Genomic DNA, 21,367 nt, shown 5'->3' with positions numbered 1-21,367 from the left:
AAGTGTGCTATCTCCCAGAATGAAGTGATTTCCTTAAGTGAGGCTTTACCCATAAGGGTGCATTTCATGCAAATCTGTGTCAGGTTTTAAGTGTACTTTGAGGAGGGTCATTTGACTTGGATGAATGTTTTATTTTACCAGCAGAGATCAAGGCATGCAACAGCCTAAAAGTTGACTCTGCCTGGCTTACCCTGAACACAGGATGCTACATCTTAGTCTGCTAGTTGCACCTCTCTTGAGAAAAGCAAACAAGACAGGTATAAACTGAAAGACCTATGGGCTTCCTGGTGCCCAAGGACAAGCTCTGCTGGGGAGCACCTGTTTAATATTTGTCTGACTTTCTGGCAGAGACAAGAACTCCTTCAATTTGTTACAGAGTAGTAATATTTCCAGGTGCAAATAAGGGGCAACGTTCCCACCAGTTTTCTTTTAAAAGAATAATTGAGATATTGAGAATAATGGCTTCTAATTAGAATAATTAAATTCTAATTAGATTAATTAAAACTCCCTCTATGAGAAGGTGACCTGTCTAGTAGATAAGGGAAAGGCTGAGTATGTTGTCTAACTAGACCTTAATAAAGCCTTTGACTCTGTTTTCCACAGCATTGACCTGGAGGAACTGGCTGCTCATGGCTAGGAAGGGTGAACTGTTTGCTGGGTAAAAAACTAGATGGATGGCCAGGCCCAGAGGGTGAGGATGAATGGAGTTGCATCCATCTGTTGTCTGGTCACCTGTGGTGTTCCCCAGGGCTCAGTACTGGGTCCAGTCCTGTTTAATACCTTTACTGATGACCTGGACAAAGACAGAAAGGCTGGAAATCTGCCCGGAAGAAAAGGACCTAGGGGTGCACATGAGCCAGCAATGCCCAGGCGGCCAAGAAGGCCAATGGCATCCTGGCCTGTACCAGCAATAGTGTGGCCAGCAGGAGCAGGGCAGGGATTGTCCCCCTGTACTCAGCACCAGTGAGGCCACACCTCAAATCCTGTGCTCAGTTTTGGGCTTCTTGATGCAAGAAGGACTGTGGGGCTGGAGCATGTCCAGAGAAGAGCAATGGAGCTGGTGGAAGGGTCTGGAGCACAAGTCTGATGAGGACCTGCTGCGGGTGTTTAGCCTGGAGAAAAGGAAACTGAGGAGAGACCTCATCACTCTCTACAACTACTTGAAAGGAGGTTGTAGTGAGATTTGTGTTGGTCTCTTCTCCCAGCAACAAGCAATAGACAAGTCCAGTAAATCTTGGATTCCAATTGTCCAAGACTTGAGGCCACCCAAAACTTGAGTGGTCTCAAGTTGTGCTGGGGGAGGTTTAGATTGGATATTAGGAAAACTTTCTTCACCAAAATGAGTGTCAGACACAGGCTGCCCAGGGAAATGGTGGAACCGCCATCCCTGTAAGTGTTCAAAAAATATGTGGATGTGGTGCTTAGGGACATGATATAGTGGTGGACTTGGCGGTGCTGGGTAATGGGTGGACACAACAGTCTTAGAAATCTTTCCCAACCACAACAATTCTATGATTCTGTGATTTTCCTGTACAGGCAGAAGAAGCTAGCTAATAGAGAATTTATTCTTCAAGTCTGGTGCAAATGCTCTGTGCTTTAAGGACTTTTCTCAAATGTAAAATGAAATAATGGACAATAAAAAGTAAATTATGCTTTTGGTTTAGTACAAAATGGCCTTTATGGTTGCCAGCTTATAAAAGTTTTGTGGGTGAAGTAAACCCTGTGTGTAAGGGCAGTGTTATATTTCCAATAAAATCTATTTTAGTTTTTGAGGACTGGTGTGATGCATAAATAAAATTTTCATTTTGTGACCCTCTACGTGCCAGAAAGCCTAATTCTTGGCAGATTGGGAAGGAAAAAGAAGTCAAAGTTTAAGCCTCTTCAGTGGTCAGGAGACACAATGTTCGCGTTCCCACTTCCTCCCAGCAATGTCCCCAGCTGGGCCAGCCCAGTGGTCATGTATGTGACTCACGTATATTGTGCTGGCAAATGGGTTTGATCTCAGCTTACTGCCAGCCTGCTCTTGTCCTAAGTCTCTTGATAGCAGTGGGTAGGGGCATTCTGCCAACCTGTGCTTAAGGAACAGCCAGCCCTCAGCTGCAGAGTGTGGTAAATAATAAAAATGGAAGGGAATTCATAAAAATGGAAGGGAATTCACTGCCACGGGAAGCAGAGCCCTGTTTGTATGAACCCTCTGTCCTGCTGAAGTTGAGTCCTTAGGATATGCCTTTAGGGCTCCTCCACAGTAAGTTTTAATACGAATGTGCAGTTACAATGCTGAGCTAAACTCCCGTATGGGAGAGTTGGCGCTGCGAGATGTTCTGTCTGTCACAGCTTTACTGAGACACCCCAGGCAGCAACCCTGCCCTCACTTCTCCAAAACAACGTTCATCACACAAAAACCTTTTGCATGAGATGCTATTGTTGTAAACACAAAAATTTACCCTGTTTTTAGGATTCAGTGATACTGGCTGCTTTTTACTGCTCTGTTTCACATTGCATTGTAAAATAAAAACTTCCTAAGACTTTAAATGTCAGCTGAGGCACCTGCCTCATGTCTGTGTACCCCAGCATTTAGAGTGGGACAGATGTCCCAGGAAAGCTGAATTGCTATGTCAAAGTGTTGAGCCCTTCTGGCTTACCTTGTCTCCATGGCCTTTCAGCATTGAGCATTTTTGAGCTCTTACACTTGTTGCATATTCATTTGCAGTAATTAAGAACCCCTTGAAATGGCGTACCTTTACTACAATAGTGCATACAGTGTGTATGGCCAAAGTGCAAATAGCTTCAGAGGAGGTTAAATCACAATTTTTCCAATATTAATATTAATGAGGCTGACCATTTGCATTTGCGGTAAATCCTCTTGTAGCATCAATGTCCTTTGAGGATTTTTCTGCAGATAAATGAAGCATTCCCCTCCTTCCCTCACTACGTCTGCTAACAATGTCACTCAGTGCAGCAATAGATCAACAGTTCCTGCTAATCTATGAAAAGGCAGAGCTTAGAACAAGTGCTTTTTGACATAATTAAAGCTACACTGCCTTCCACTATTCCTGGAAGAAGTACTAGCAGAGTTTCATTAGAACAAGTAAATACAAATAGAGTTCAGCCTGAACAGTTGTCTTTGTTACAAACAAAGCCCATTAGTTAGCAAGGAGAATTTGAAGCAGGGCTGAATTCACACTGATCTCAAAGCCCTTCTCATATTTAATTTATAAACTGATGATTAATTCAGTGATTAGCTAATTCACTTGCAGTGATTAATTTAATTCGTGTCTTCAGGCTAATGTTTAAGAAAGAAAAAAAACTCTAGCTCTGATAGATGCACATCAATATCCTTGTGATTAAAAAATTATAGTATAATGCCCTGGAGAAAAAAGGAGAAAAGAAAGATCAAGTGAATCGGTAGCATGATCTGTTGTAAGTTCTTGCCTAAGCTGTAGCCGTAATTTTTAGCTGTGATGTTTAAATGTGTCAGTTACTCTAATGATCAGTGGTTTGAAAGCTGAATCTAAGGATCCTTCACTGTAGCTTTCCACTGTGTATTTTGAGAATGGCGTTGCTTTAGAGCAGTCCTCCAGCTCTGCCTTTTTCTCACTCGTTTTGCCAGCTGCCTGCCCACTCCCCTCCCTTTCAGCAGCATCTTTCTCATGCCTCACTAAAGTCTTTGACGAGAGCGCTTTGTACTTCTTAAATCCAGGCTGCTTTTCTCTGTTTCCAGCAGCATTTACCTCATCTTTTGATGCAACATGTAATGATGAGAATGGTTTGGGGGATTTCTCTGTATTAGACAAACTGGTCTCTTTTGGGACAGCACTGCTTCTACAGTTTATGCCATTGCTTGGTGATGGAGCTTGACAGCTTCTGAAATCACCCACAGGGCCCTCCTCTCCTGAGCCATCATTGCTGTGTCCCTCTGACTGAGCTGAAAAGCCTAGCTGGTATTTATCTCTTCTCTCAGGTTCACTCTTCTTTTCTGGACTACCAGTTTTATACATTGGTTTTTCATCACGTGGTGGTGGAAAATGCTCCTTTTTGAATGTGGCATTATTTTCTTGAGACTTCACAGGCAAATTTGAGTGTGGGTACTGGTACATCCCAGAAGCTGGATCTTTGCTTTTATCTTTTACAGCATTTGCATTAGGCTTTGTAAAACTTTCAGATACTTTTGGTTTTTCTCCTTCTGGAATATTTTTCTCAGGCTTCAATAATTTACTTGAAGGAGGTAATGGATGGTTACCAGAGCCTTGGTATTTCTCTTTCTCTTTCTCTTTTACTGCCTTTTGTTCAGGTGACCTGCTGTCCTCTCCTGCTGGTGTCTTTTGCTTCCTCTCTTCTGAAGTGCATTTTTCTTGAGGCTTCAGCACTTCATTTGAAGAAGGCAGCTTCTCAGAATCTCCATCCTTTTCTTTTATGGAATTAGTACCAGGCCTCTTAAAACCTGAAGAATCTGATGTTTTTTGCTTTTGTTCTGGAGTAATTTTTTCTTCAGGCTTAATCAATGTTTCTGGTGGTATTGATGGACACTTCCTGGAACTTGGAAGTTCATCTTTCTCTTTTGCAGTATTTGTATCAGGTGTCCGAAAATCTTCAAATCTCATTTGCCGTTTGTCTCCAGGAATATTTTCCTCATGCATTTCTGATTTTCTTGATGGAGGTAGCTGGTGCTTCCCAGAAAACTGCTGCTCAATATCCTCTTTTACTACCTCTGTTTCTGGTGATCCAGTGTCTTCTGCAGCTGGTGTCTTTTGCTTCCTCTCTCCTGAAAAGATTCTGTCTTGACAATTTGGTACTTTGTTTGAAGGAGGTGACTGGAACTTCTCAGAGGTATGTTTAGTCTCTTTTTTGTTTGGCTTAGTTTCAGGCTTTATGAGGTCACCTGGTGACATGTGTTTCTGCGTCTCTAGAGCGGTATTGTCCTCATCAGCCATCTTATTGTCCTGACTTGTTGCATGTATTGATGGCATTGAATAATTGTTGAAGTCTGACTTGACGTTTTGTAGCTCTTCACTGTCATTTGTACATTTCGTTGGCTCATCTGATGAATGCAGGTGGTTTTTCCTATTATTGTAATAGATGTTTTCATCTCCTGTCACGTCCTGTTTGTGCTCCATAAAATCTCTTGGAGATGCTAGATTCCCCAAACTCTCTCCAGTATTTTTCACTCCTTGAATGTTGGTATCATGCTCTGATGAAGGTAACTGGGATGTTTGAAGACTATGAGCATCATTCTCCTTTGAAGAGTTATTATCATGGTCCATAGTATTATTTGGTGTGAACACCTGTTCCTGCTCAAATTTATGCAAAACATTTCTCTCTTCTTTCTCCTCTGTCTCCATGCTATCAATTTCATGCTTCATGTCATTATCTGAGGAGAAGGGCTTATCCCTTGTGTGTTCAGATATTTTATTTCTACTTTTTGCATCCTTCTTTTGGTCTGAGACCAATTCAGTTGATGAAGGAATCGGGTTCTCTTCTAGCATACCACATCCTTGCTTTTTGGTCTCATCTAATATTGGTGTTTGGCTCTTCTCCAAGGGTAATAGGGGATTTCCTGCTAGTGTGGTTTTATTTTCATGTTTTCCTGGCTTTGTGATTGAATGTGAAAGGCAGTCCTCAAGTCTCTGACATGTATTTGTCTCTTTGTCTGTTGAGCTTTCATTTCCTATTGCATGATCTGGGAATAGTGCTTGGTTCTTAAAATCACACATGGTTTTCTTCTCCCCCATTGTGTCATCCCCTACATTTGTTAACTCATCTGAAGGAATATGTGGATGCTTCTCACAGCCATGGCTGTCATGCTCATGTTCCACAGCACCAGCTCCCTGTCCCACCAGATCAACAGGTGGAAGTGCAGGAGGATTTCCAAGAGTGAGATGGATACTTTGTCCTGCAATCCCACTCGTCGATATTGGTAAAGGGGTTGACAAGGGTGACTGCCATGCCTCACAGTCAGGCCAGGACATCTCATCTGCAGTGTCCTCTTCATGCTCAATGACAGATTCAGATGGCTTGTGGCAGGTCTCCAGGTCAGTTAAGAAACTCCTTTGTAGGGCTTGATTGTTTGCATGATTCATCACTTCATTTGGTGAAGATAATTTGTCCTTCCCAAAATCATCTTCTGAAATAAAGGAACTGTGCTTCACAAGGTCACCTGGCAAAGGGCTTTTTGTCTTTTCCAAAGCAGAAGAGGTGTCCTCTTCTGCTGCAGCACCGGGCTTTGGCTCCTGGCTGTCATTTGAGGAGAGTGTAGGTTTGTTCTGATTTGTGTCTGGAACTTGCATGTCCCCACTGGAAACATTAAAGTTATTTTGTGAGCTAAAATTCATTTGAGGAAGCTGAGGCTGCATGGTTTTTAATTCATTTTGCATTTGGCTGTTGGGTATCTTATTTTCCTCCTCCTCTATATTTGGGACATCACTATAATTTTTGCTAGAAGTAGAAGACATTTTGTCTTCACTGTGAAGTGTTGCTTCTTTTTTGGCTTCCTTAGAACATTTGCCTCTTAAATCCAGTGCCTCTATTGGTGGCTTTGTGCCAGAAGCTGGTATTAGGACTGTTAGCTGTCGATCATCCATTGAAGGCTCAACTTCACAAGATGCTGAAAATTTTGGAGAGTAAAATGGCAGTATGTTTTCCAGTGCTTTCTGCTCTGGAACACATTTCTGGTCTGCAAAGAAAGGATCTTTTTCTGCCTCTGTAAGCTCTGTGTCATCTTCATCTGAACAGTATACATACAGAGATATTTCAGGAATCTCTCCTGGTTTAGTATCCTGAGGACATTGCTCATGGGATCCTTCAGCTGTGCTACAGTCAGGTGACTCAGAAGGTGGACTGTCTTCTTTAACATGTTGCAGAGCGTTAGTAATTCCCAATAGTGAAGATGTGTCAGGCCCAGCTGGCACGTTAGTCTTCTCATAATCTAGAGCACATTCAGTTAAGGGGGGGATGCAGTCTGCAAGAGCTTTGTTTTTGTGAGTAGTTGAAGAGTTATTTAGAACAGGATGAAGGTTGGGTCCCTGTTTTGTGGAATCTGTTTTAGTCTCAGCACAGTCCTTTGCATCTGACATGGCCTCTGGTGCCACCAGTAACTCTTCTTTGTCCTCCTTGTCCTGTGCTGCATTTCCCAGAGTTTTGTCTCCTCTGTGGTCTCTGTCGGATGCCTCCTTTTCCTTCAGTAGTGTGCCATGACCAAAAGGCTGCTTTGTGGCATTATTTTTCGACCAGCTCCAAGGATGGTTAATTTTGGTAGCCATGCTGAGTCTGGGCACTGGGACCATGGAGCACACTAAATTTTGGGACTCTGGACTCTTTATCCCTGTGGCTGTCATTGCTGCCATGCGCAGCACTCTGACCTCAGGCTTATGAATAGCTTTTCTGCTGGGGAAGTTTTTAGTCTTTCTCTCACCTTTGCGCAAGAGCAATGTTTTCACCTCTGCAGCTGAGCAGAGAGTGCTTTGTTCAAACTTCTCCTTCAGTTTGGACAAGACTGAATTCTTGTTGACTATTTTTGGCAAACTGCTGTTTGCTTCCTTCTTTTTCCAGCTGGGAGACTTCTCCTTGGCTTCTTTTTCTTCAGCAGCTAAAAACTTCTTGAGGATGTTCTTCACTGTGTTTTTTCCAGTGACATTAGTCCACCTTGCCCTCTCGCTGGGTGCTGTGTCTGCATCTTCGTCCACTGCTTTTCCATCTCCCTTCCTGTCTCTACTTCTGTCCAGCTTGTTACCAGCCCTGCTCACCCATATCTTGTCTTTAATGACCAGTTTGCCTACTTCTCTTCTCTTCTTGGTGTACGGTTCGCGATTGCTGTTTAGAAACCTGGACCGCAAGATCTGAAATCTGGTTGGATACTGAACCCTGACTGGATCTGGACATGGCTGGCTAGAGCTCACCTGATTTTCTTTACCTTCTGCCCATTTTGTCCTCTTGTTGCTGATCTGTGGATCGCCAGCTGCAAGCTCGGTGACGTATTGCAGCAGGCTGCTGAGAACAGCAAAGGCTCCTTGCTCTGTTGCCATCCTATTGAGCTTCTTCTTCAGCACCAGAGGGTCTATAAGCACCTTATTATCTCCACAGAAGTGTGCGCTTTTGGTGCTGTGCAAGAGAAAACATAAATGTCTTTTCAGGTTGTCAGCATTGCCACTACCTTCTTACTTTGCTTTAATGGCATGCTGCTACGCATGAAATGGAAAAAAAAACCACTTTAATTTAGAACTTCTCAAGAGAGTTGATGTTAGTGGCCTGTTAAAAAGCATGCAAAGTGCTCAACAAGCTTCATGAGGCATGGTGTAGCAGGAGTGTCAAGGCCTCACATCGTCCCACACAGCACTGTCAGCTCTTTCTTCTGTGTTTTGTGGGCAGTGGAAGCACTTAGGGAAGCAAGCAATGCTAGTCAGGGTCACTGCATCTCCTCTGTGCCACTAGTTCCTCATTTAGAATTACCCTGTCCTAAAGTGAGGGCAACACTGAAGGTATTTTCCTTTCCTGCTAGGTAAAGTATAGGCAAAGGTAAATATGATGAGATTGCAGATAGCACAAAACCATGGTTCTGTCTCTGGTTTATAACCATTAAAACAAAATATCAAGGCTGAAGGGCCCAAATGTGCCACTGATGGTTTTACTACTGGTATAGGTTAGAAGTCAGTAGATACCTCCCCAGAATTTAAAAAAAACACAACAGGGTTGCTGTTATTTTCTTTTTGATAGTATTGAAATCCCACATCAGGACTATGCTCTTAAATCTGCTTTGTGAAGGCTATCACCACAACAACAACCCTGGCCATGTCCCTTCACTCTTTTAATCTGGAGGAAGAAGGATGGTATGTTGGACCTTTGCTTGTTTGAAGAATCAGGTCCTTGGACAGCTGGGGATTTAGGCAATGCTTTAATTGGTGTGGGTCAGTTACTAAGTAAAATACTGAAAAGCTGAAGCTTGAAGTCAATAACAATAGATAGGTCTAGGAGGGAAAAATGAAGAGGTGTCAGCTTTCTGACACCATGAAAATCTGGAAGGTTACTTCACCATGCAGTGAAATAGCTTTGTGCACAGAATGCAGCTTGCATACCTGCAGGGGATTAATTTTTATGACCAGAAGTGGAATAAAAAAATTCTTTAAATTAAGTCCACATGTAGAAAATGAAGAAAGGCTGCAAAGAGGGTCATCCTTTAGGGAGTGTCAAACTCGGAAAGTTGGGGAAGGCACAGCTGTGCCCCAGCAACAGGCACACCATGGTCTCTGAAGGAAACTGGACCCGGCCCCCCACTGCAATTATATTATAAAAGGCTGTTTGCAAAGTGAAGGGCTGGTCCTTGTCCAGTTGGATTGTGATATTTGGATTCCACTTGGCTGCATTTCAAGTGCACATATTGAAAATTACATCCCTCAGCTGCATTTGCCATCTTGAATGGAAGAAGGTCTATTTATAATGACTTTGTAGGTATTTTTAAAGGCCAATAAAAGAAAAAAGCCTGACAACTGGCCCATGTCTAATGTGACAAACAATACCTCGTAGGTTTTGATAGGGAATAAGCACATTTCAGCATAGCACCTTTTCCCTTACCAAATTGACCACAGCCAAAGGGGCAAAGCTTCTATGTCACACCAAGAAGCCCATTCATCCCAACTGTGGGAATTTTCAGAATAAAGAAAGAACCAAAATTCAGAGTATAATTGGCTAAAAATATCCAGGTTCATTCCCTCTCCTTGCAAGTCTGCTGATATATTTTAACTGCAAGCTTACCATCCCTCTCCTCCCTAACTAGTGTCTGGTGTACTCAGAAAAACATGTGGGGCCATCAACCAGTGTGCTTCAGGGTCATCTCTGATCTCTCAGAACAGCAGTGGAACCAGATGCCCTGCTTACCCCTCCCTTCTGGACTGCTTTGGCTGCTATAAATGGCCACAGCAAAATACAGACTAGTCTTGCTTTCAGCATAGCCAAACTACTATTGATTGTGAAGGAAAGGAGATCAGACCCTTTCTGCTAGGAATATTCACAGTAATTAATCACATATGAGCTATGAAATTCAAACAACTTCGTTAAAATATACTATGAGTGAGCTCTATTCAGGGATTTCCTTTTCCATGTTAGAGTGTTATTATAGGATGCCATCTGAAATGTAGCATTTGTGGGAATACTGCATTGCCTTAAGTACCAAGACCTGTTGCATGGGTTGAGTGTTTGATCCATATTCACCAGCCAGCAGCAGAAAATGAACAAACAGCTATGGCACCTATTTAGGGCATCTGCAGTTCTTCCAAGGAGACGTCACCTGCAAATGACCATCATGACCATGTAAATCTGAAATGCACTCTGTGCCAGGGCAGTGGTACAATGACACTGAATTCTGAGACCACCACAGAAAATGGAGGTAGTTGTGAGTCTGCTTTAACTAGTGTTTGGGAAACACTGTGGTTTCCCCTCAAGGAAGGAGGCCTAAGTAAGAGACTTCCCATGTTTGGGAGCATGATGGCTATTCTCAACAGGATAAATCATCATCCCTAATTTTTCCTTACTGTCTTTTCCCAAGTTGCATCCTGCTGTTCTTAAACTATGTCATCTATCAATGAAATATAGTCACCTCTGTATCAACTACAGACAGTAAATTCTAACCCCATTGGGAGTCTCCAGACAGGTAATCCCAATGCACGGGGGAACACCATGCCAGCAGAATTCACTTCCCAGCACTGTGAGCTATGCCATATGACAAAGCAGATATTTGAGCTCCTTCCTGATCCTGCAAAATGGCCTAACATGTGCTTTATCTCCCTCACCCCTCTTTTCCCCTGGAGATGCTGGTTTCCACTTTTTAATGACTGTGATGTGCCTCAGTGTGCTGCTGGTTATGGAAGCTGGTTTATGCTGCTGCATGGTTTTCAGTGTCTGGAGGACAGACTGCTTGGACCTGTAGAGGAGGCAAAGCCACTTTCAAAAGTTTCCTGTCCTCTTGGCCTACAAATAATTAAGATGCATAAGACAGGCTGTTTAGTTACTTATTTATAGATTCTTTGGGGACACTAATCACAGGCAGCATCAGAGTGGTAACAGCCTAATATGCTAATGGGCAGCCGTGCAACCCTATCCCGCTGGCCAGCCTGTCCCAGAGAAACCTCTGCAGTGGATACTCCTGTGTCATGGGCAGAGGAGACCTGAGGTGCCAAGGCCAAGGGACAGGAACTGGCACTCTCTCCCAGACCTGCCCGCTGCCTCCTGCACCGGTGCCCTCCAACCTTGCCATTCAGTTAGGGGTACTGATGATGCTGAGTAGCAGGGCATGGTGGCACCCCACGGCATTTGCTAAAAGCATACAGTTATAGGATTTTCTGGTTTAGTGTCTCTGGCGTGGAAAAGAGAAGGCTCTGTCTCCTGATCCTGAATTTCATGTTCAATATTTGTCATTGTTTCAGACATTGTTGGCTGCCCAAAGGACTGGCTGTTGCAGGGACAGTGGCATGGGCAGAAGGAAATAGCACTATGGAGGCCTCATCAAAAAGCAAGAAACAAATTGAAAACCACTGTCCTGCAAAAGCTGTCAGAGATCAATGAGATTGGTCTGCCTTACTGTTGATAGGCTCTGGGGAAATGGCCATGAGCTGAGTGTGCAAAGTACTGCATCTCATGGCCTCTCTCATCTCGGGGCATCCCTACCTGTCTCTGTGTGGTGTTTGGTCCAATGACCTGCCCCTAGATAAGCAAGACAACCAGGAGCAGCTCTGCCCACTCAAAACAATGCACAGGCCTTTTGAGTGTGTTCAGTGAAATGATGGCCAAGGCACTGCTCACCCCAACAGCTGCAGAAATGGTGCTTTAAAGGTTCAGTCCTTTTTTTTCAATGAGATTCTCTTACTGATCTCTGAAACACAACTTGGTTCTGCCCAGGTTGGATAGAAGGTAAAATGGGAAAGATTATGAATCCCCTTAATATTTGTCGGTGATTATTTTTTTTCCTAAAGGAAGAAGAAAAGCCAAAGCACTAGAAGAAGTCCTACCTTATGCAGAATATGTTCTTCTCTCTTCTCTATTGCTGAATTTATTACAGGAGTGCTAGAGGCATCCTAAACTAGAAGCAATGTTTTCAGAAAGTCTTGGTATTCTCTGGCACCAAAAGCTACTGACACAATTGCTGCCTTTGGTTTAACCCATCTCCAAAGCAAACAAGAAAGCACCTTGCGAAGCTGCCAAGAGAAAACATGCTACAACAAGAGAGCGAGAGGTAACGCGCGGTACGGAAAACCTCCCCATACGGACATTGTCATGCAGGCTGCTATTCCTACTGACAGGCATCACCTGCTCCTGTGTCTGCCACATTACATCCCAGTGATGATTCCAGCAATGGCTTACACGGAAAAAGGCGTAGGAAAGTACTAATGTATTTTTAGCTATCTTTTAAAAACACAGTTCAGCAGCTGGAGAAAGACAGGAGAAACCAACACCACGTAGGCAATCACACATGGTGGAAATTAGAAAGTTTCACGGAGACCTCACTTTCTGAACTTCTAAAGTAAAACACGAGGTTAAATGTGGGAACAATTTTTGAGCTCACTTCTGCGTTATTTCATTGAGGATTCCATATTTGTGCCCGTGCTGCTCTTTGGGGGCATTAGGATCTCCTTCATCAAGCCTACTGTTTGCTCTCTTTATGGTATGCAACTTCTAACCCAATTGTAGTTTGCTGGTTTTCTTGAAAAAAGAGAAAATAAAAGCAAAAAGGAAAAATTAAAAGAAGGGAAAAAAAGAGGAAAGATAGAGGGAAAGGAAAAGAAAAAAAGGATGAAAAAAGGACAAGAAAAAAAATTAAAGTTAAAAAGAAAAAAAAAGAAAAAAAGAAAAAAGATAAAAAATAAAAAAGAAAAAAAGAAAAAAGAAAAAAAAAGAGAGAAAAAAAAAAAGAGAAATGTTGAAGAAGAACTTGGAGAGGAAAGGTGAGGTGAAGCCAGGCAAGGAAAGGCAAAAAAGAACAAAAGGTTCTTTTGTGTGTAATAAAAGGAAGGGGGAAAAGAAAAAAAGGAAAAGGTAAAGCAGTTGTAACTTTTCTTCTTGGGGTTTTCATGGTGCTCAGACTTGTGAAATGTATCACAGCCTAACTGTTGACCTATTACAACTGCTTGAAGACCTCAGCCAAAAATTCTGATACTGATACAGCAACATATAATCTTTTCAATCTAAAAATAAAGACTGATACTTAGAAAATAGTGCAAGATTAATTTATTTACAGATACTTCAGCCAGTTATATTTTAGAGAAACTTTTGTTCTGGAGACTGAATAAGAATAAAAACATCATTCGGAAATTTTAGACACATTGATCAGAAATTTTAGACACACTGATGCTTTGCTTGTTCCTTGGAGGTATTTTTAGTGTTGGCTTTTCCTTTTCTGGAAGCTTCTAATGTAACAATACCTTACACCACAGTGCTGATACAGGGATCAGTGATTCATTAAAAGCTAATCCATGAGACATTAGGTTTACAAGTGTCACAGACACATTAGATTTGAGAACAAGGAGGGACACAGTGGTGAAAGGATTGTCAAATATACAGAGAATATCCCCGTGAGTGGGTACTACCATTAGTTTTGCAAGAAAGCATTAGTTCTGAAAATTAATTTCATATGTGTAATTACTGGAAACAGCTGTTTAGGAAGTGGTATTATTGCAAGTTAGACTGAAATCAGTCAAAAGATGTTTTATTTATTTTTTGCCATTTAAGGTTTAAGCAGCACTCCTTATATTTAAAATCCCTACATCTGTAAAAAACCCACAAATATCACGTATATCTAATCAGTCTAATGATTCTCATCAGTCTAATAACTCAGCTATCTTCACTTGCACGCAATGTACATAGAGCTCTTCAGACTAACTCAGGGCTACTTCCTTCGCTATGAATGCCAGTCAGATATCTACAGGATTTGATGTAATCTTTATAGAAAGAGAAAATGGCAGAAACTGCTTTACTTTTCCTCCATGGACAGTCGGTAAAGATTCTCGCCCAAGAACTCGAGCCTCTCCCTCTGTTCCAGGTCCTGGTACAAGCCCTTGGGCACCTTGCTCAGGCCGTAAACCAGGCCGAACAGGCAGCCGGCGATGGAGCCAGTCGCCGCGCTCTCCCCTGCAGGTTTAAACACAATTGCAGTGGTCTCTTAGTGTCACCTGCACACACACAGCCAAAAACTGCCCTGCCTGGAGGAGGGAGCATTCCACACTGACGGAGTGCAGTGAGGGCGTGTTGGGTCGGTCCTAAAGGCTAAGGATGCCTAAAGTAACAGAGTGATGCCAAGGCCAGCTCATGGAGGCGCCACTGTGGTGTGCGCTCCTGGGCTGGGAGCTCACTTGGTTTAGGGAAAATCTACCCCCGCACAGCAGCTCCTGCAGTCAGCTAGCCATTGCTTAGAGCAAAGAGGGGACTAATAGTTCCAGGGGTGTCTACTATACAACAAAGGTTCTGGACTGGAGAGTGTCTCTTCCCTCTGCGCAGCACAGCACAGTGCAGGCTGTAAAACACCCAGCCTTGCTGAGGAGCACTGGTGCTCTGTGCATGCAGTGCCTGTGGGTTTGTGCCTGCCAGGGTCTGCAGTGGGGGACTGTGAGCTCTCCCCACTGTGCTGGGGCAGGTGGGACACCCAGAGCCTCTGCAAAGGCCCCACACCACATAGGGAGGGAGTGGGTGATTCAGGGCTGGGGTCCTCCCCCCAGCAATGCTGGCCTTCCCGACAGCCCAGCATGATGCATCTGCTAATGAGAAAGTTCCCTCACACAGAGCTGTAGAAGTACTTAATTGTATGCCTCCAAGTGATGGATTTTATTTGGCTGGCACTTGTTTGGGTGCTGTATTATTTTTCTCCCTAACTTGGTTTCATTACATGCAGCTAAAAGATTGTTTTGCCAAAGGTGCTCATGTTCTGTCAGGATCTGCCAGCCCTTTAAAAGCTGTACTGGACTTAGACCTCACGTTCCTCTGGTGGAACCATGAGATGTAGATGGGCCAGCATTTGAAAAGTGCTGTAAATAGCTTGTGTGGCTACTGCTGCCAGAAGAATGGGGTTTAGAGGCTAAAACCAGAGGTGAGGACTTTACGGACAACACGGCAGATTGGCCAACAGAGGCAGCCAGGAGGGCTTTATCCCGGCCCTGGTGAGGGAGCAGGGGCGGGAGGCACAGGGGACCCTCACCTCCGTGGAACATGGAGCGGTTGCAGAGCTCTGTCCAGTCCCCACCACAGCCCATCAGGGCGTCGTACGCGATCATGGGGGCGTCGTGGCCTCGTCGTCCTCCCCGGCCTTCGGAGCTCCAGCGCCGGTACGTCTGTGGGAGAGACAGCACGGGCAGGGCAGGGCACTGGAGCTGCAGGCGTGGGGCATGGCCAGGCCAGGCTGGCATCTCCCCTGCTGAGTGGGAATAGCTCGTTGGGCTGGGAAAGGGCAGCCGGGGCTGTGCTGTGGCTCCTCTGGTGCAGTGTGGGACAAGCCACAGTGGCAGCTCCAGCAGTCCTGGTGATGCCTGAGGTGCCAGTATAAGCCTGCACTCCAGCTTAGTGCACCAGCCCAAGAGGTTGGTTTAAGCAAGCCAGAAATGCCAAAAAGTAGATCAAGACAGATTTCAAATTCACGTCCTAGAAATTCCTTATCATATAAAAAATTACGGTTGGTAAGAACATACTTCGTCAGTCCTCTTACTGCCTCTGGGAATATTCTCAACTCCTCTTGTCACACATTTGCAACCTTTCAATTAGCCAAATTTTCATGAGGGGTGAAAGTGTTCTGATCAAGTAATTTCTTTAGGGCCTTAGTTTCAGACTAGGTAATTCAAGCCCCTTTCTCTGTCTTTTTCTTGCCAAGCCTTTTCTCTCCTCTTCTAGAAACAGTTGTTGAACAAAAGGGAAAATAATTTGCAAATGTAAGAAACAGTTCTTCCCCAGGAGAAGAAGGCAGAAGAAAGAACTCCAAAACCACAATTTGGAGATTTGCAAAGGAAAATTGGATTTTCTGTACAGCAGAAAACACAACTTGTTATTATCTCAACATGAATAAATTTATAGTTAAAAAATATTGTCCTGTTAAGAAATGGGCAGCTTTATTTCCTGAAGTTTAACTCATGTCATGGCAAGTTGGATGTTGCTGGTTGGCTGGCTCTTGGCTTCTGCATCATGTATGAAGGGTTGGCATTTCTCTCTATTCACTTTCACCTGAGCTATTTCATACTTGATTGAGGTTTATCTACACATACATCAAACATGGCAGAGTCGGACTGCAGCTTCACTCTATGTTTCTTTCCTTCTTTTTTGGTTGTGTGGGTTTGTTGGTTTTTTTTTGGGGTTTTTTTTGGTTTTTTTGGGGTTTTTTTTTTTGAGAATTTAGGGAGATTATTTATACCTTTACGCCATCCTTTGCCCCGTGCAAATTTCCAGCCCTATTGCTGCAGTTTGGATGCTGGTGGAGCAGCACAGACAGACTTTCAATGCTACCAAAGGCAGGAGGGCTCAGCATAGAGGCTATTCTGGGTGTGCAGCCAGGCTGCTCACGTGTCACTCCAGTTATTCCTCCTCATCCCTGATGCTCTGCACACGTCCGATGTCATCTCGCCTTGCTGAAACAGCTTTACATTGCAGATAGCTGTCCTGGGACTGAACCTGGCAGGACTTAACTGCCCCAAGGCAGCACTTCCCAAACTGTTTCCTTCTCCCTTAAGCTCCAGCATCCTGTGCTTTGCTGTGGTATCAGCCCAGCTTCCCTTGGATGGGCCAGCAAGGACCTAGGACTTGGATGGGGTGTTAGCATGCACTCTCCTGCTGAAGGCACTGAGCTGCTGCCAAGACCAGGAGGTAATTCACATGTCCCCTCCTTGCTGTAAACCCCTGCCACCAGTAATTACAGCTGCCTCTGACTTCCCCCATCCTTCAGGAGCTGACCCCTTGCTGGCTAGCACTCCCTTTCCATTGTTTTTATTTTCCCTCCTTTTTGGGTTCTCTGCTGGCTTAAGCAACCCCAGCTTAAGGAAACAAGGTTCATATAGTCTAATTGTCCTGGATTACTTTGGTTTTGTTCCTCCCTTGGTTTGTAGCACATTATGTCCACCACAGGAAAGTGAGTCAGGCAAGTATTTTGTTTGCAGAATCAAGGCTGATCTGATCCCACATGTTGAGCAATGTCTGCCCATTCACCATGAATCTAACGTCTTCCAAAGGCACCTCACTGAAAAATGATATATGCCAGCTTATAGAGAATGTGGCCTTTGCTGCTAAGCATTTCAGGGTGTGATTTCTTTTTGGGAGGAAAATTGCCTTTGAAACATGCTTGGATCAATCCAAGCCACATTTGAGGGCTTCACTTTCACATACAGCTGGCACTGTGCCTGCAGAAAGGTGCAGCTGGCCAAGCAGGAACATGCGTGTGATGACCTGTGGGCAAGGGTTGTGCCAGATCCTGATGCTCTGTTAACTGCATGTGGAAAGGCAGCTGGCTGTATTCCCAAACACCAGGGGACAGCTAGTCTGGAGGGAAGGAAAAGGGAGGGCACTCCTGGGAAGAAGGCAGGCAGAATGGTTACCTTCTCCTCATCTATTAATTCCATAGTTATTAGCACACTAATGAAGTGTCTCAACTTCTGCCAGGCTATGATGTCAACCTGATGGGAGAGTTTGAGGATCAGGCACCATTTTTCCTTTCTTGTTCACCAAAATACATAGCTCAGCAGGCCAAAATATTTGGGCTAGGGTAATGAAGGTAAATTTTGCTTCCTTATTAGAAATGCATACAGTTCCCTCTTGAAATTATCATGGGAAATTACTGTTTGGTTTAATCTCTCCTAAAGCTTTACAGAAACTCCAGTAGTACTGGAAGGAATATAAAACTAGTAGAAAATTCATGGCACTGAATTAGTAAAATCAACCTGGAAGAGAATATTCTTTATATTTAGAGTGAGCAATTTCTTATTATCCACAGTCAATTGGACTTCCATAGGCACCTTTCACTGCACAGATAATCACCTAAAAATACACAAAGTGACTTGTAAGCATAGAACTATACTTACATAATCTGGAAAAAAGGGATTGATTTATGGCAAAGGATGTCAAGAACCACATACTTATTGCTTAGCTGCTAAGTGGAGAGCTTTGGGGTTGCCAGCCCATATCAGATAGCTGTAAACAGCAGGGAAGACACATTATTTCTCTCAAGTTAAGAAGATATAACCAGTGAAGAAAAGATCATGGACATTATAAAATAGTATCTCATGGAATGTGGTGAAACACCATCTCTCAAGACACTTAAAACTAGCTTGGCACAGCCCAGGTTGGCAGCAAATCAATCACTTGGGATGTCTGTCTTCTGCCTGAAGGACCGAAAAATCATAGACTGGTTTGGATTGGAAGAGACCTTTAAAGACCACTGAGTTCCAATCCCCTGCCATGAGCTGGGACACCCTCCACTAAACATAACAAAATTCAGCTTCTAATACCTGGGGGTATTTTTGTCAGACTCTGGCCACAGCTCCATTAGGCTTTAATGAGAGCCCCAGGCAGGACATTTGCCTTTTCCACCCTCAGATAGCCATGGCCCATATTTTGTACTTGTTCTAGGTACCAGGACCATTAAGCCTGCCTCTCTGCTCTGTTTTCTCCCAGTGCAGCAAACCCAGCACTGGTGGTAACTGGTTATTTTTTTTGTTTTTGTTTTTGTTTTTTTTTAGAGCTAACATGTACTGGAGTTGAGGATGAGAGCTGTTCTTTCTTTCTTAAAATTAAAAAAAAAATGAAATAAATTCCTGACTACTCTGGCACTGCCATCAGTTGAAAAATAGTGGTGTGTCTCTTTGAAAATACCTCTGTTGGTCCAGAGCCACCCAAAGAACTTTTAGAAGTTGCAGTTACCTTTTCTCTCTCCTCTGCATCATAGTTGGCTGGAAAGACAGGTTGATTCTGATTTTCCTCATTGATTTCTCTCTCCTCCAAATAAAACTGCCACTTAGCTTCAAAGTAAAACCAGTGCTCTTGATATTCTGAAGGCAAAAGAAATTAATGATGTAGTATTTCATTTCAAGAACAATTTTAATTCTACTTTAACATATTTTCAGGATAATGACTGACATGAAACCCCAGGTATTTTACAGTAATGTACTGCATATATACTAAGTATGTATGGAGTGGAACACCTGATTAAAAACAGAGGATGCAATGAAGAACATACTTTCAGAATTTTGTGTTATTTTAATGTCATTTAAGATATATCAAGATGAAATTTTACAAGAATTTACTGAAGAGCATTCCAAGGAAAAGAGTCAACAAAAAGAAAATAATAAATTCTTTGTCAGTTCTTATTCCTTTACTATGATTAAAGAATATCTAAAGATGCTTCCACATCCTAAATACAATTTGCCACCTACCTCTGTTATGAATTTTTAATTGCATAAATTCTCCAGTATTTCTGTTCTCTTTTCATCACATTTATTGTGTGATCATTCAGGAAAAAACAGACAGGAAAGTCCAAAATTCCCATTTGCATATATTATAATACATATAAAATGTAGCAAAGGGATAAATAACACACACATCTACTACCTGTGCCCATAGAAATAAGCCTTTTTTTAATAATCATATGTCTTTCTCGTTTTTTTCTGTCACTTTGGGAAGTGATCTCTAATCATGCTTAATATTCCTCGTAAATAAGTAAATAAACGTATTAAATTTAGTTTATTTTCAAGCCAGTGCTCTGGTTCACCCTTGTTATAAAGGCTTAAAAAGGCACCTAAGTCAGCCACACTGGACTGTTAAGCACATACACATGTACCTGCCTGCAGAACTGAGACCTGAGGGAAACCCTGCCCGGCAAGCTGAGGGGGGTCAGGAGTTAGAGAACAGTGAGGTGGCCTGGATGGCTAAGTGTGCCAAGGCAAAACAGCAATTTGGGATGGAACTGTGGGTGTAAAATAAAATTTAACATTCCCGCTTTTTCCCTGTCTCTCTCCTGCTCCGCTGCTCAGTGGTGCGTGCTGCAAGTGGCTGAGAAGCACACACAAAGCACAACCAAACCATTCACCTGAAGGATGTAACCTGATTTTGCTTCTTTTCCTGAAATACCACAGTTGTGGCTCTCTTTGGCAATAAAGATCTTTAATGGGCTTTTTTTGTAAAAATCCAAGCTGCTTTGTAGGACCTCATAGTTCCATAGAGTTGTCAGCTGCTGGTGCCCCAGCCCCAGACAGTGATGAGCATTCAATCACGTGCCCCAGACACCTGGAAATGTCCAGCTGCCCTTTTTCTGAGTCTATGACCCAATTTGGCCTGAATTAAAAGAAACCATTCACCAGAACCCTAAAAAGGTGAGGTGTTTACAAAAACAGAGTGAAAGGGTATTTACAGCCATCAGGCCAAGGAGAGCATCTAGATGTATATATAGCATCTAAAGGAAAACGGAAGTAAGAAAAGCAAATGTAAACTATCAACACCCACTACAGCAGCTGGTTATGACAGTTTTCAGAAATGTGAGTGACCTGACATGTCTCTTTCTTTTTTGTTGGCTTTTTGTTTGTTTGTTTGTTTGTGGGTGTTTTCCCCCTAATTCCCTCATGACAATAAACCATAAATGCCTCAAAACTGAATGTTTTCTATGTAGCACCTTAACAAGCAAGGTGCTTGTTCCACAGTTTCAGAAATAGAGGGATCAAGCAGCTGAAGGAGATTTTTGTTGTGTGGATCTGTAGCATGGTCAGAATCTCATGACACTAGCCCTAGCAAGGCTCTGCACCATCCCCTGAGTCCAGCCGAGGTGATGGTCACATTCAGGTCCATGGAACAATCTGGCCAGTAACTGCAACTGGATATCAGAGAGGGGTGTAGAGTTGAACTCTCTGTGACATGGATAACAAACTCTCTGTTTGTTATTCATGGGGGATAATATAGCTAAAATAGGATTTTCTAAAACTGGAGGACCCTGTTTGGCAGGATTTCTTTGTAGCACATCTCAGCAGCCAAGGAGCTTAACTTTAATGCAGGACACTTTTCCCGCTACCAAAATAGGATGAAGCTCAACAATACAGGCACTGGCTGGAGGGCATGCCTCAGGAGCCCAGCACACATACCTCCACATGAGGGGTCCTGCTGGGGTGGAGTGACAGGGACCTGCTGCAAAGCCACTCAGAGAGAAGCTCGATCACATTAATCCTGCACCTGCTCCTCATGGGTCTCTGCTAAAAAAATCCTGGTGCGCAATGAGGCACAGATTAAAATGCAGGGTCTTTCAGAAAGCCTTCCTGGGGCTCCTTTCAGATTTTAAAGCAGCAGCTTTTCTTCAGGGATGTTTTAATTTCTGAGTGCTCTTGCATAAAGATTTCTGTAGAATTCAGTCTTTCTCAACAGCTGTCCCTTAATCTCTTTCTTA

General features: G+C 43.3%; 2 protein-coding genes across 2 annotated transcripts in view; both read right to left on the bottom strand.

Moving 5' to 3' along the window:
* Positions 1 to 432: 432 nt before the first annotated feature.
* On the bottom strand, positions 433 to 14,036 carry LOC121352630. Its single transcript, XM_041465748.1, has 3 exons — positions 13,953 to 14,036; positions 10,157 to 10,273; positions 433 to 8,094 (listed from the first exon to the last, which is right to left on the bottom strand). Exons 2-3 carry the CDS (start codon positions 10,189 to 10,191, stop codon positions 3,453 to 3,455), a joined length of 4,677 nt encoding a protein of 1,558 aa, XP_041321682.1. The 5' UTR covers positions 10,192 to 10,273; positions 13,953 to 14,036; the 3' UTR covers positions 433 to 3,452.
* The window catches only part of ADPRHL1 (ADP-ribosylhydrolase like 1), a 21,107-nt gene continuing 12,931 nt past the window's right edge, over positions 13,192 to 21,367 (bottom strand). The window contains exons 5-7 of the mRNA XM_041465752.1: positions 18,862 to 18,989; positions 15,167 to 15,299; positions 13,192 to 14,106 (exon numbers count right to left, since the gene is read on the bottom strand). Coding sequence (XP_041321686.1) covers positions 13,949 to 14,106; positions 15,167 to 15,299; positions 18,862 to 18,989 — 419 coding nt within the window. The 3' untranslated portion in view covers positions 13,192 to 13,948. The remainder of the gene's footprint in view (positions 14,107 to 15,166; positions 15,300 to 18,861; positions 18,990 to 21,367) is intronic.

Source organism: Pyrgilauda ruficollis, unplaced genomic scaffold, assembly GCF_017590135.1.
Source record: "Pyrgilauda ruficollis isolate IOZ18807 unplaced genomic scaffold, ASM1759013v1 scaffold190, whole genome shotgun sequence".
In the NCBI taxonomy this organism is placed as follows: Eukaryota; Metazoa; Chordata; class Aves; order Passeriformes; family Passeridae; genus Pyrgilauda; species Pyrgilauda ruficollis.
Note: the sequence above shows the minus strand (reverse complement) of the source record. Positions and strands in the feature narration are given on the sequence as shown.